Genomic DNA, 13,176 nt, shown 5'->3' with positions numbered 1-13,176 from the left:
GGAAGTGGTGGAGTCACCATCCCTGGAGGTATTCAAAAAATGCGTAGATGTGGCACTTCAGGACATGGTTTAGTGAGCATGGTTGATGGTTGGACTCGATGATCTTGAAGGTCTTTTCCAACCTAAATGATTCTATGATTCTATGATTCTAATTCTTGATGTGGGGAAAAAAACCCTTTAATTTTACTAATGTTTTCAAGTGTTGCAAACATGGTAGCTTCTCCTGAGAGTTTAAGCCCCAGCATTAGCCGACAATCTGTAACATTAAGAAAGGAACACTTTCAACTTGGAGACATGGAAGAAATTTGCAAGATGCTTTCCAAGTGTTGCAGTTTCCTCAAAAGTATTAACTACCCATAGCATGCAGGTAAAGCTGGGATATGAGCAGAGTGTAAATACTTAGATAAATTAATAATAGCAGGATTCTGAACTTTTGTATACTGACCATATCTATATAGGTAGTCACTTAAATCTGCCTAAAATAGATGTTGAGTCACTAAGGTATCAGTACTTGAAATTTGTGTTCTTAACAGATGTTCTAACTTTTTATGTATTTTCAGAGATCCATCTTACTTTGATGAAAACTGGTTAAACAGAATCAAAACAGAAGTAGGAGATAATTGGAGGCTAAAGGTATTTGGTTTGTTTTGCTTGCCTGCAAATCTGTTTATCAGTTCTTAGTACAATATTGTTTGTGCTTAAATAGTAATGTATTTTTAAATTACCACTTTGCTTTATAATAGAGTATATTGAATGTAAGATGATTTTAGTTGTTACATTATTATTATCCTGTACTTCAATGAAGAAAAAACAAACAAAAGTTGAGTTTGTAAATAAGTTTCAATAACTTAAGATGAAAAATAAATCTTAAAATAAATTGTTTGTTTAAATTAACATTTGAGCAACTGAGAAGTGTGAATAAAGGGATTTACTCTTTTTATTGCAAAGTGTGAAAATAATTACACTTTCAAAAAAAGTTTATGCTCTGAGAAATGACTGCATAAAAATAGCAAAGTAATAAGTAATTTATTTGCATAAAAAAGCAAAATGATGATTCTTTTTACTTTGACAGCTCTGCAAAATTATTGAGCTGTAGAGGAGAAAGTGGTGCTCTTCTTTTTTGTGTTTAATCAGCATGTATGTTAACAACACTGTATTTGCTAGATCATTTCTGCCACCTGGTATGCTAGTACTTTTTCTTTATTCTTTCTTATGCAAACCTTCAAGGCAGTAGAAGTTTCACTGCTGTAATTCAGAAGCATTTGGGCTTAAAACCTGAAAGAACATAGTTAGCCATTTATATGTCAGTGTAGCTTTAGGTAAAAAGTAAATTCAAATGTACACTGACCACATTTGATGAGAAAAATCAGGATATATGTGACTTCCTAATATGACATTTCCAACCTAGTTTCCTGGGGAAACAATACTGGCATGGTTTGTCTGTCAGTTCATGTGTCCCATAAATTCACCTTGTTCTGGTATACAAAAGCCTTTCTGAACCTGTTTCAGCCATGTTTGGCAAAGGACTTTTACTTAGAATTCTGAGATGTTTCAGTTCTTACAGACTTATGAACATCAGTGGCTTAATAGAGAAGATGCACAAATAAGTGCCTTATGACGAAAAGGTAGGGAGGACTGCTGTTGTACATGTTTTGGTTTCGCCAACAGACCTGTCAGTATTGTGCGCACTGCCTGGCCAGTCACGTGTAACTCTGGACTTATGTATAGCATGTACTGTCTCTTGACTAATGGGGTTGCCAGCAGAAGTGAGGGAAACTGATGAGGCAGTATGGGTGGGCTGGGGGACAAGGGACATTCCTCCCCAAACCAGCTTTGTTGGTTCTGCTGCTCATAGAGCAATTTATTTCAAGTAACTGATAGCTTGTTGAGGTATATTCTTGTTGTTAGACAGTCGCTCTCTGTATCCAACACCATATGGTGCAATAGTCAACTTGTATGAGCTGTCAGTATTACAAACCAAATAAAGGATCCAGCAATCCAGCCTAGAATGGAAAATGGGTGACAAGATAGAATGTGCAGGGGTTGTTGTCCCACTTCTCTGATACCTTCCCTTTGACCAGTAATCTTGGCACCATTGACACAACTATTTAGAAAAATACCCAATTGTAAACTTTGATTGAATGTTCTTGCGTATGGAGAATTTTGGAAGAATACATGGATACATGGCTCACTCCTCTCCTGTCCCCCCCACATTGTAAGTTATCTTTCTATTCAGTTAGTTACTTGTTTTACTTGCTGATAACTGCAAGGACACTGTCTTATTAGAAGTATTGTTCAGTTACTATACTGTATTGGGTTTACATGGCAAGGTTTTGGTAGCGGGGGGGGCTACAGGGGTGGCTTCTGTGAGAAGACACCAGAAGCTGTCCCCATGTCGGACGGAGCCAGTTCCAGACGGCTCCAAGACAGACCCACTGCTGGCCAAAGCTGAACCAATCAGTGACGGTGGTAGCAACTCTGTGATAACATATTTAAGAAAGGGTAAAAAAACGCTGCGCAGCAGCAGCTGAGGGAGAGGAATGGGAATATGTGAGAGAAACAACCCTGCAGATACCAAGGTCAGTGAAGAGGGAGGGGGAGGAGGTGCTCCAGGTTCCAGAGCAGAGATTTCCCCTGTAGCCCATGGAGGACCCCACACCAGAGCAGGTAAATGTGCCCTGAAGGAAAATGCAGCCTGTGGAGAGCCCACGCAGGAGCAGGCTCCTGGCAGGAACTGTGGCCCGTGGAGAGGAGCCCACGTGGGAGCAGGTTTTCTGGCAGGACCTGTGACCCCACGGGGGAACCATGCTGGAGCAGTCCATTCCTGAAGGACTGCACCCTGCGGAACGGACCCATGCTGGAGGAGCTCTTGAAGAACTGCATCCTGTGGGAAGGACCCACGTTGGAGAAGTTCGTGGAGGACTGTATCGTGTGGGTAGGACCCCACAATAGAGCAGGGGAAGAGTGTGAGGAGGAAGAAGTGGCAGAGATGAAGTGTTATGACTTGACTGCAACTCCCTATTACCCATCCCCCTGCACTGCTTGGGTGGGGGGGAGGAGGTAGAGAAGTCAAGAGTGAAGTTGAACCTAGCAGGAAGGGAGGGGTGGGGGGAAGGTGTTTTTAGATTTGTTCTTATTTCTCATTATCCTACTCTCTTTTTAACTGGCAATAAATTAAATTCATTTCCCCAAGTCTGTTTTGCCTGTGATGGTAATTGATGAGTGATCTCCCTGTCCTTATCTTGACCTATGAGCTTTTCCATTGTATTTTCTCCCCCTGTCCTATTAAGGAGGGGGAGTGATAGAGTGGCTTGGTGGGCATCTGGCAGCCAGCTAGTTTCAAATAAATCTGTACAGTCACAGGTCATTATAGTCTTGGTTTGAGAGCAGACTTTGGCTTCAGAGATTTGAGTAATGGATAGGATAGGATAGAATAAAGGAAATGTTAGAACCCTAGGGACTGGCAGAGTAGAAAGCATCCAGCCAGTTAGTATACTGTATATTAAAACTGACCCATTCTATTTAAATATCGTGTTCTAATACAGATACAGTTTGCTTCCTGGAAGATAGAATTTCAGGGGCAAAACTTATATAAACACTAAGCTTAGTTCATTTTTTTTCCCCCGTTTGGGAATGAAAACCCTACTTTTCATTACTGGCTTAAATATAATTTTATGTTGTGGCTAACAAAAAGAAATCTGTGAACACAGAGAGAACTCTTTCCTGATTAAGAACTAAATACTTCCTATAATCACTTTTTAACTATATACAAACCAATATTTCCTACTGACACATTTTGAAAACAAAAAAAACCAGCCTTCACTGAAACTAGGAAATAGCACCAAAAAGTAACTTAATTGTTGTTATGGGTTTGTGTGGCACGGGGTTTTTTGTTGGTAGCGGGAGAGGGGGCCACAGGGGTGGCTCCTGTGAGAAGCTGCTAGAAGCTCCCCTGGCTCCAAGTCGGACCTGCCTCTGGCCCAGGCCGACCCAATCAGTGACAGTGGTAGCATCTCTGGGGTAACATATTTAAGAAGGGGAACCTGCAGGGAGTAGGGAGATTGGAATGTGAGAGGAACACCTATGCAGATACCGAGGTCAGTGAAGAAGGAGGGGGAGGAGGGGTGCCTGAGAAGGTTGATGCCCCTGCAGCCCATGGTGAGACAGCAGGCTGTCCCCCTGCAGCCCATGGAGGTGAACGGTGGAGCGGAGGCCCCCGAAGATGGCCGTGACTCCATGGGAAAGCCCGCGCTGGAGCAGTGTGTGACTGAAGATCGGCCTGCGGAAAGGACCCACACCAGGGAAGTTCGTGAGGAACTGCAGCCTGTGGAAAGGACTCACGTTGGAGAAGTTCCTGAAGGACTGTCTCCTGTGGGAGGGACCCCACGGTGGAGCAGGGGATGAGTGAGGAGCCCTCCCCCTGAGGAGGAAGGAGAGGCAGAGACAATGTGTGGCGAGCTGACCCCAACCCCCATCCCCTGTTCCCCTGCGCTTCTGGGGGGAGGAGGTAGAGAGAACCGGGAGTGGAGTTGAGCCGGGAAGGAGGGAGGGGTGGGGGGAAGTTGTTTCTAAGGTTTGGTTTTACTTCCTAATATCCTTGTTTTGATTTGATTTGTAGTAAATTAAATTGATTTTGTTTCTTCCCCAAGTTGAGCCTGTCTTTTGCCCGTGACCATAAGTGGGGAGTGACCGCTCCCAGTCCTTATCTCGACCCACGAGCCTTTCTTTATATTTTCTCCTCATCTCACTGTGGCCTGGGCGGGGGGGGGGAGGAGGAGTGAGCGTGGTGCTTTGTTACCGCCTGGGCTGAAACCACGACAATTGTCTTGCTAGAATTTCACAAGAATGAAATTCTTTAAACAAAAATAGTTCAGTGGTCAAGGGGTGCTGATATGTTAGAACAGAAATTTTAAACAATTAATGACTTGTGATTGACATTTGTGCCTATCTCTGCTTAATTTTATCATGCTATGTTAGAGAGCTGCAGAAGTGGGTGCTCTGCAATGGCAGGTGTGCTTGGAACCAAGGGTGACAGCAAGGCAGGCAGGAGCAGTGGCCTCACCGGCAGAGCACAGTTCCACAGCAAGGAGAACAGGGCAGGCCTGATTACAGCAGCCAGGTTCAGCCAATAGTCCAGTGATGGCCAGGCAAGTCCATAGTGACAAGGCAGGTCTGAGGTCAAGCTAGGAAGTCAAGTCAGAGGGTGAAGTCCGGATTAGCAAGGGACAAGGCTGGCCACAGCATATCTACAGCATAGCTCAGGCCCAAGGGTGAGGCATCTGCTGCACCTAAGCAAAGTGGGGAGGCCTCTGATGAGTCTTCTTCCAGCTCAACCTCCCAGGTTGGAGGGCTCGTGTGCCTTGGTACCAGCAACTGGAGAAAGCTGAGTGAGAAAAATCAAGTGCCAGCCACTGGACTGGGACATGGGGCCAGAGCACCTGTGTGTCTGTAGTGCCAGCAACTGGACCGAATGCTGCTGGGGTGTGAGCGAGTGTATGATCACTAATAAATATCAAGGCAGACTAGCTGGTGACTAGATGAAGTGACCTGGGAGTCGGGGGGTTGTGTGTCTCTGAGGGTGAGCCCATGGTAGGAGCTGGCTATCAGAGGGACCAGGGGAGTCCCAGCCAGCTGCTGGAGAGACCATTAGGGTCTGGAGGTCTCTAAGGGTGAAATCCACTTGTATACGTGTGTGTCTGTAAGGGTGAGACTATGAGGGTTGGCTACTAGGGAACCAAGAGAGTTCCAGGCAGCTCTGTGCATGTGTGTGCGCACGTGTGTGTGAGATGATCTCTGCCAGTAACTTGAGTGGGGCTGCAGCTTCAGGGGCTCATATGTCCAGGTGCTAGCAACTGGGCAGACTGGGATCCAGGGGCAGCTACTGGGCAGACTGAATGAGCCCTGCTGCTGGAGGGATCCACATTATACATATGTACATACATTCCCACTAATGGACCTCCATCCTGCTCAGCCAGAATGGGGAACAGCATGAGGTCATTGGTGCTCTTTGTATTTGTGTGAGTGCTGAGTGTGTCTATCTGTGTATATACATATATATGTGGTATATATGTGTGCTTTGTGTGTGTGTACCTACTGGGAATACATCTTCAGCCTCGCTACTGATTGGACCTGGGGGCATGGAGCTGGGGCAGCCTTGTGTCTCTTGGGCTGTTGAATATGGCCTGGTATTCACCTAACATCAAGTAGTAACTAACATAGTTATTTCTGTTTCTGTGTCTTTAGCTTCTGAGGTACTCTATGTCCCAACATAAGTATAATCTGGAAATGTGTTCAGAGCTACCTCCTTTAAAAATATATCTTTGGTTCCCAATTAAACTCAAGTGCCCGTACCTGCCCATGCCAAGCAAAGATACAGGCATGTTCTTAGGACTTCTTTTCATGGAAGACAGTTGTGTGTGTGATCAGGGTGGGGTGGGCCCCAAAGCTAATAGGTTGGTGTCTTTCTTGGCCCCCTGTATTTTAAGTGGAGAGACAAAGATTCCTGCAGAATGCAGTTCACAGCAGAAATCCTAATGTAGGCCATTGGAATTGTGGAGACGGATGACTTGGGACCAGTCAGGAGCCAGTTGGGAGTTTTATGGATCAGGATTAGAAGGCAGGTGATGGGTGTCTGCTACAGACTGCCTAATCAGGAAGAAGAAATAGATGAGGCCTTCTTCAGACAACTGGAAGAAGCCTCATGTTCACAAGCCCTGGTCCTCATGGGGGACTTTAACCGACCTGATATCTGCTGGAAGGGCAACTCAGCAGGGCACAAGAAATCTAGGAGATTTCTAGAGTGCATTAATGACAACTTCCTGACACAAGTGACTGAGGAGCCAACAAGGAAAAGTGCTCTGCTGGACTTCATGCTTACAAGCAATGTAGAACTGGTTGGGGTTGTAAAAGTTGGAGATAGCCTTGACTGCAGTGACCATGAGATGTTGGAGTGAACTCCTAAGAGGATCTTAAGGGGAGGGAGCAGAGTAAAAAGCAGGACCATAAACCTGGACTTCAGGACAGCAGACTTTGGCTTCTTCAGGTATTTACTTGGAAGAATACCATGGGATACAGGTTGTATCCATGAGTGCTGAGGGAGCTGGTTGATATCATTGCGAGGACACTCTAAATTGTACTTGAAAGGTTGTGGTGACTGGGAGAGGTTCCTTAGGACTGAAAGAGAGCAAATATCACCCCTATCTTCAAGAAGGGCAAGAAAGAGGACCCAGGGAACTACAGGCCGGTCAGCCTCACACTGATCCCTGGGAAGGTGATGGAGCAGCTAATCCTGGAAACCAATTACAGGCACATGAAGGACAAGAAGGTGATTGGGAGTAGTCAGCATGGATTTATGAAGGAGAAATCATGCCTGACCAACCTGATAGCCTTCTAGAGTGAGGTGACTAGCTTGGTGGATGAGGGGAGAGCAGTAAGTGTGGTTTTCCTTGACTTTAGTAAAGCCTTTGACATTGTATCCCTTAACATCCTCATAGAGAAGTTGACAAAGTACAAGTTAGATAAATGGACAGTGAGGTGGACTGAGAATTGACTGAATGACCAGGCCCAGAGGGTTGTCATCAGTGACACAAAGTACAGTTGGAGGCAAGTCACTAGATGTGTACCCCGGGGGTCGATACTGGGGCCAATAGTGTTTAACCTCCTCATTAATGATCTGGATGATGGGGCAGAGCGTACCCTCAGCAAGTTTGCTGATGACACAAAACTGGGAGGAGTGGCTGATATGCCAGAGGGTCGTGCTGTCATCTAGAGGGAGCTGGACAGGCTGGAGAAATGGGCTGACAGGAACCTCATGAAGTTCAACAAGGGGAAGGGCAAAGCCCTGCACCTGGGGAGGAACAACCCCAGGCACCAGTACATGCTGGTGGCCACCCATCTGGAAAGCAGCTTGGCAGAAAAGGACCTGGGGGTGCTGAGTGGACACCAGGTTGAACATGAGGCGGCAATGTGTCCTTGCAGCAAAGGCAGCCAACAGCATCCTAGGCTTCATTAGGAGGAGTGTTGCCAGCAGGTCGAGGGAGGTGAACTTTCTTCTCTACTCAGAAGTGGTGAGGTTGCATCTGGATTATTGTGTCTAGTTTGGGGCTTCCCAGTACAAGAAGGATATGGAGCTACTGGAGAGAGTCCAGCACAGGGCCACAAAGATAATTAAGGGACTGGAGCAATCGCTCCTATGAGGAGAGGCTGAGAGAGCTGCAACTGTTCAGCCTGGAGAAGAGAAGGCTCAGGGAGGGGGACACGACTTATAAGTGTATATAAATACCTGATGGGAGGGAGTGAAGAAGAAGGAGCCAGACTCTTCTCGTGATGCCCACTGACAGGACAGGAGGCAATGGGCACAAATTAAAACATAGGGATAGAGAGGGAGAGAAAGGAAGTGAAAACTCTCCCCAGCAACCAGCCAGGAAGAGAAGTGGCAGATGTCCACATGTGAACATCCTTTAGAGTGCAGCGGGGGGGGGGGGGGGGTCACAGTTGCATTGGGACAACAACCCCCAACCATTTCCCCTCAGTACAATTATATATTTCATCGATGCCCATTCAAGTTTCCCATTGGTGGTCTTTGTTTGACACTATTGGCATTGATTGTAATATGCTTAATTAGGTGCAGATTTTACACACTAATTGAGTGCAGATTTTACACACTTACTGGGTACTAAGCCTTGTACACATCTGTCGTGGTTTAAGCCCAGCCGGTAACAAAGGACCACGCAGCCGCTATGCTGGAGCTCATAATTTGTCCTTGGATATCAGTATAGTGCTTCCTAATTTATTTTCTACTGTGTGTTCTCATATCTTTTTGGAAGATAGATAACTTAAAGAGGCTGTCCAATATCAAAAGTCTATTATATATTAATATCTCTTGTTTTAAAGAAAGTAAAAATTTGGGTGTTCTGTTTCATTTCCCCTCCCTCCTCCCTCTGTTATAGTTTTGCATTTCATGTCACAACTTCTATGATGTCAGTAGTATGCATCTTGTGAAGTGTAATCACCTGTGATGTAAAACTTTGTCATAGGACAGTATGCTATTTAGGTCTCAGATAAAATGAATTGAACTGGGACATGATTACCCAGGAAAATTCAACTTCCTAACCATTCTCTCTAGTCCTCTGTCAGGACCCAGACTGGACAGACCAGGGAGTCGTGTTTAATTCGAAATTCCCTCGGGCTAAATTAAGGTGAAACATCACCAAACGATCAGTTAAACATTTTATTCATGGCAGAAGCAAACTGAACTGGGGAGGCATGGTAGTAGGTGGCAGGGTTTCTCACAACAGGAATTGGCATAAGACTACTTCTGTAAACCGTGTAACCCATGGTAACCACATACATCGATTCAGGGAATAAGGAGATCCCTCCCATCAAGTCACGAGGTTCAGAGCAGACCCCCTTGCTTTCTAGACTCTTCCTCAGAGAAGGGCCGAGGGGCGGCTGGATCCACTCTTAGTCTCAGACTTGGTCAACAGTTTTTGTCTTGAAATGGATGAGGTGTAGGGATTGTGGAAAAGGAAAAGAAAAGAGACAAGAAGACAGAGAGAGAAAAAGGAAGAGAGAAAGATTTAGCCAGTCCTGGGTCCAGCGTTGGTTCAGTCAGCCAAGGGGTCCAGTCAGCCGAGGGGTCCAGTTCCTGTGGGCTTGCACACCTGGGGCTTCAGTTTGTGTCCTTTTATCATCCTTGCCCCTCCTTTGGGTGGGCACCCAAACTCCTCAGGTTAAAGAGCAATTTGTGAGCCTTTGGGCTTGGGGGTTGTTTGTGGAGTAACTTCTCCTTCCCTGCAGAAGTGGCCGTTGTTTGATCTTTGTATCAGAACAGCTTATCGGAACAGGGAGCTGGGCACCCTCCAGCATGCCCTCCCCCTCCTGTTGCTGATGTCTGAGCTGATGGGCTTTTCACCTTGGTTCCTTGCTGTGCAGGGTTTGTCTTTAAGCAGAACTTGCCCCACCACAATGTTTGAGACATTAACTCTTCCAGTCTCTTACACCCTCTTCGGGAAGTCTTTACAGAAGTTATTTATTTAAACTTCCTGTCAAATGAGATAACACATTGCTTCCATTGTTTAAATTCTTTGCTGAATATGTTATGACAGTAATAGGCTGAGAATCTGTAGAAGTTATTTTCAACCAGAAGATTTGTTTATTCTAAATATAACCTATGAGATCCATACAATATCTTCATAATTTTTAATACATGCTCTTTTGATACTTGTTCTAAATGAATTTTCAGCAGAAAGTGAGCTGAAACCCTTCAGTACTAGAGAAATCTGGCATAAATACAAGCCTCCTGCTTATATGGAAGTTAACTTTGGCATTGGTTGTGCAAGTGTTACAGTAGTTACTGTTGCATAGGATTGAAGATTCTGCCAAGAAATGTGGAATTTTGTCTTGATTATTGTAAGGAAGGCATTTAATTGTAAAGAAGTCATAGATTAGCAATGAAAAAATGTAGGAACCAGGAGAAATAATTAATGAGAACATGAAAAAATAAATTTCTGTAGCTTAGAGAGGAAGGAGTATGATTGAGCAGTGAAATATGAGATTATTAGGGGTTTTGGCTTGGAGGTGTATGTTTCTAGAGAGTAAGATTCACCAGGGTATTTCAAGAAAAGCAGAGAAGAAAATAATATTTTATTTTTTAAATATAAAAACATTCAAAGATAAACAAGTACTCTAGAGAAGACTTCTTTTAGAAAATCATAGTGTCTGATCTAAAACCCATCCAAGACAATGTGGTGTGTAGTTTTCAGGGGGGGTAGTGGTCTTTTCGTAGATCTAATTGGGTTCCATTTTTTCACAAGGAACCACTGCATAACTTTATACAAATTTAAACTGTTCAGACAGAAATTCTCATGGGAACTTAAATAGATGTATATTGCATGATTCTTGATGGTGGGTTGTGGGAGGGTTTTTTGTGTGATTCTCTACTCCATATAGTATTTGTGTAAGTTATCATCTATTTAGGTGTTCCCTGCATTTTTAATGTATTTCCTTCCTCTTCCTGTCACAGGTAAGCAACTTGAAGAAAATTTTAAAAGGGATACTGGATTATAACCATGAGGTAAGAGCAGTCTTAAGTAATTTACATTCACTTTTCTTTTGTTATTCTCGTCAATGTACAATATAGTCTGCTGATTTATTGGGTGTCGTGGTTTAACCTCAGCCGGTAACTAAGCACCACGCAGCCACTCATTCACTCCCCCCACCCAGTGGGATGGGGGAGAGAATCAGGAGGAAAAAGGTAAAACTCGTGGGTTGAGATAAGAACAGTTTAACAGAACAGAAAGGAAGAAACTAATAATGATAATAATAGCAATAATAAAATGACAATAATAATAATAAAAGGATTGGAATATACAAAACGAGTGATGAACAATGCAGTTGCTCACCACTCACCGAAAGATGCCCAGTTAGGTCCCGAGTTGCACTCCCCCCAGGCCACCTCCCCTCAGTTTATATACTGGGCATGACATCACATGATATGGAATATCCCTTTGGCCACTTTGGGTCAGCTGCCCTGGCTGTATCCCCTTCCAATTTCTTATGCCCCTCCAGCATTCTTGTTGGCTGGGCATGAGAAGCTGAAAAATCCTTGACTTTAGACTAAACACTACTGAGCAACAACTGAAAACATCAGTGTGTTATCAACATTCTTCTCATACTGAACCCCAAACATAACTCTATACCAGCTACTAGAAAGAAAATTAACTATTGACGTGCAGAAAACAGACTCCACAATCGGTGAGATTGTAAAGTAGGTATGTTCATTCAGTGCTGGGCAGCACGGGGGGTAGTCCCACCAAAGTCGTGCACGCCCGACTCGGCAGTTCGCCTCAAGTTTATACAGTCAAGTGTTACATATTCACAATACGCCTATACATATGCATGACCTATCCCCGCTTCATATTAATATTAGCTCCGAGAGGTCATTTCCATAGTCTCCTCCCAACTGTGCTTGCGCAGTGCCTCTTTATGGTGGTCGTCTGGTGGTCGCAGAGATGAAGATAGATGACTCCTCTTCATCACCGCTAGTAACCTCTTTCCTTGCGCAGGCTCAGTGATTTCTTGGTATTCACCCAAGCCGCAAGACCAGTCTTGGCTGGCTCTTGGGGCCAGCTCCTGTTTCTTATCAGGAACTGTCTCTGCCTCAGCTAATTTCAACAATGTAAGCGCTAAACATCATCTTTCATCCCCTTTATTATGTCTACTGAGATTCTTTTGACTCCCCTTGTCTCACTATCCCCCCTTTTCTAGAAAATAGTAAATTCTTTTACTATATTTAATCTTAGTACTTCTAATACATTGTTTCCCTATCTAGCATTCTCTCAAAATATTTGTTGGCACAAACAGTTGTTTTAGCCATGTTAAATTTGGCAACCAGGAAGTTAGTTTTTCCCATACCTCAGAAAATCTCTATTAAGTATCATCTTATGAGTTGAACAAACACGTTCCCATCCCATGCTACGCTCCTTGTCCCCACGGTTGCCCATATTACCGTGTAAAAACTAAGTGTCCATCGGGTTTTGTGGTGACTTTCCATGAAGTTTTGGGTGTCTTTTTCACTCTGGTGTGATGAATCCAAGCATTCTGTTCCTTGATCCTAATCGCAGTGAAGGAGGTAAGTAATACTTGAAATGGTCCTTCCCACTGCGGCTCCAGAGTTTTTTCTGTAAGAGACTTTATATACACATAATCCCCAGGTTGTATATTATGTACAGGCCCATCCAAACATCTCCCTCGAGTCCCTACCACGTGCTTCCTGATTTTATTAAGTTGCTTACCTAATACTACCATGTAAGAAGTCATAATTTCATCCCCTGCTTGTACAGACACCCCTCTCTGTATCCCATAGGGTTGTCCATACAGAATTTCAAAGGGGCTCAGTCCTTCTTTCGCCCTTGGTCTTGTTTGTATACGCAGAAGGGCTAAAGGGAGAGACTGAGGCCATGTCAAATTTGCTTCTTGTCCTAATTTCACAATTTGCTGTTTAAGTGGTTCATTTTTTCCACTTGACCACTCGACTGGGGGTGATATGGAGTATGAAGCTGCCAATCTATACCCAAGTGGTGGCTAATTTGTTGTACTATTCTTGAGACAAAATGTGGTCCTCTGTCAGAGGATATGGTTGCTGGAACCCCAAAACGTGGTATTATCTCTTCTACC

At 44.3% G+C, this 13,176-nt stretch overlaps 1 protein-coding gene across 5 annotated transcripts in view; it reads left to right on the top strand.

Annotated features, from left to right (window-relative positions):
• The window catches only part of LOC138683426 (protein Hook homolog 3-like), a 116,262-nt gene that overhangs the window by 21,475 nt on the left and 81,611 nt on the right, over positions 1-13,176 (top strand). For 3 of the 5 annotated variants that reach the window (XM_069775160.1, XM_069775159.1, XM_069775158.1), the window contains exons 3-4: positions 561-633; positions 11,024-11,074. In XM_069775160.1, coding sequence (XP_069631261.1) covers positions 561-633; positions 11,024-11,074 — 124 coding nt within the window. The remainder of the gene's footprint in view (positions 1-560; positions 634-11,023; positions 11,075-13,176) is intronic. The other 2 variants (XM_069775162.1, XM_069775161.1) reach the window with 2 other exon arrangements.

The sequence above is a fragment of the Haliaeetus albicilla genome, chromosome W (assembly GCF_947461875.1).
Source record: "Haliaeetus albicilla chromosome W, bHalAlb1.1, whole genome shotgun sequence".
Classification (NCBI taxonomy): domain Eukaryota; kingdom Metazoa; phylum Chordata; class Aves; order Accipitriformes; family Accipitridae; genus Haliaeetus; species Haliaeetus albicilla.
Note: the sequence above shows the minus strand (reverse complement) of the source record. Positions and strands in the feature narration are given on the sequence as shown.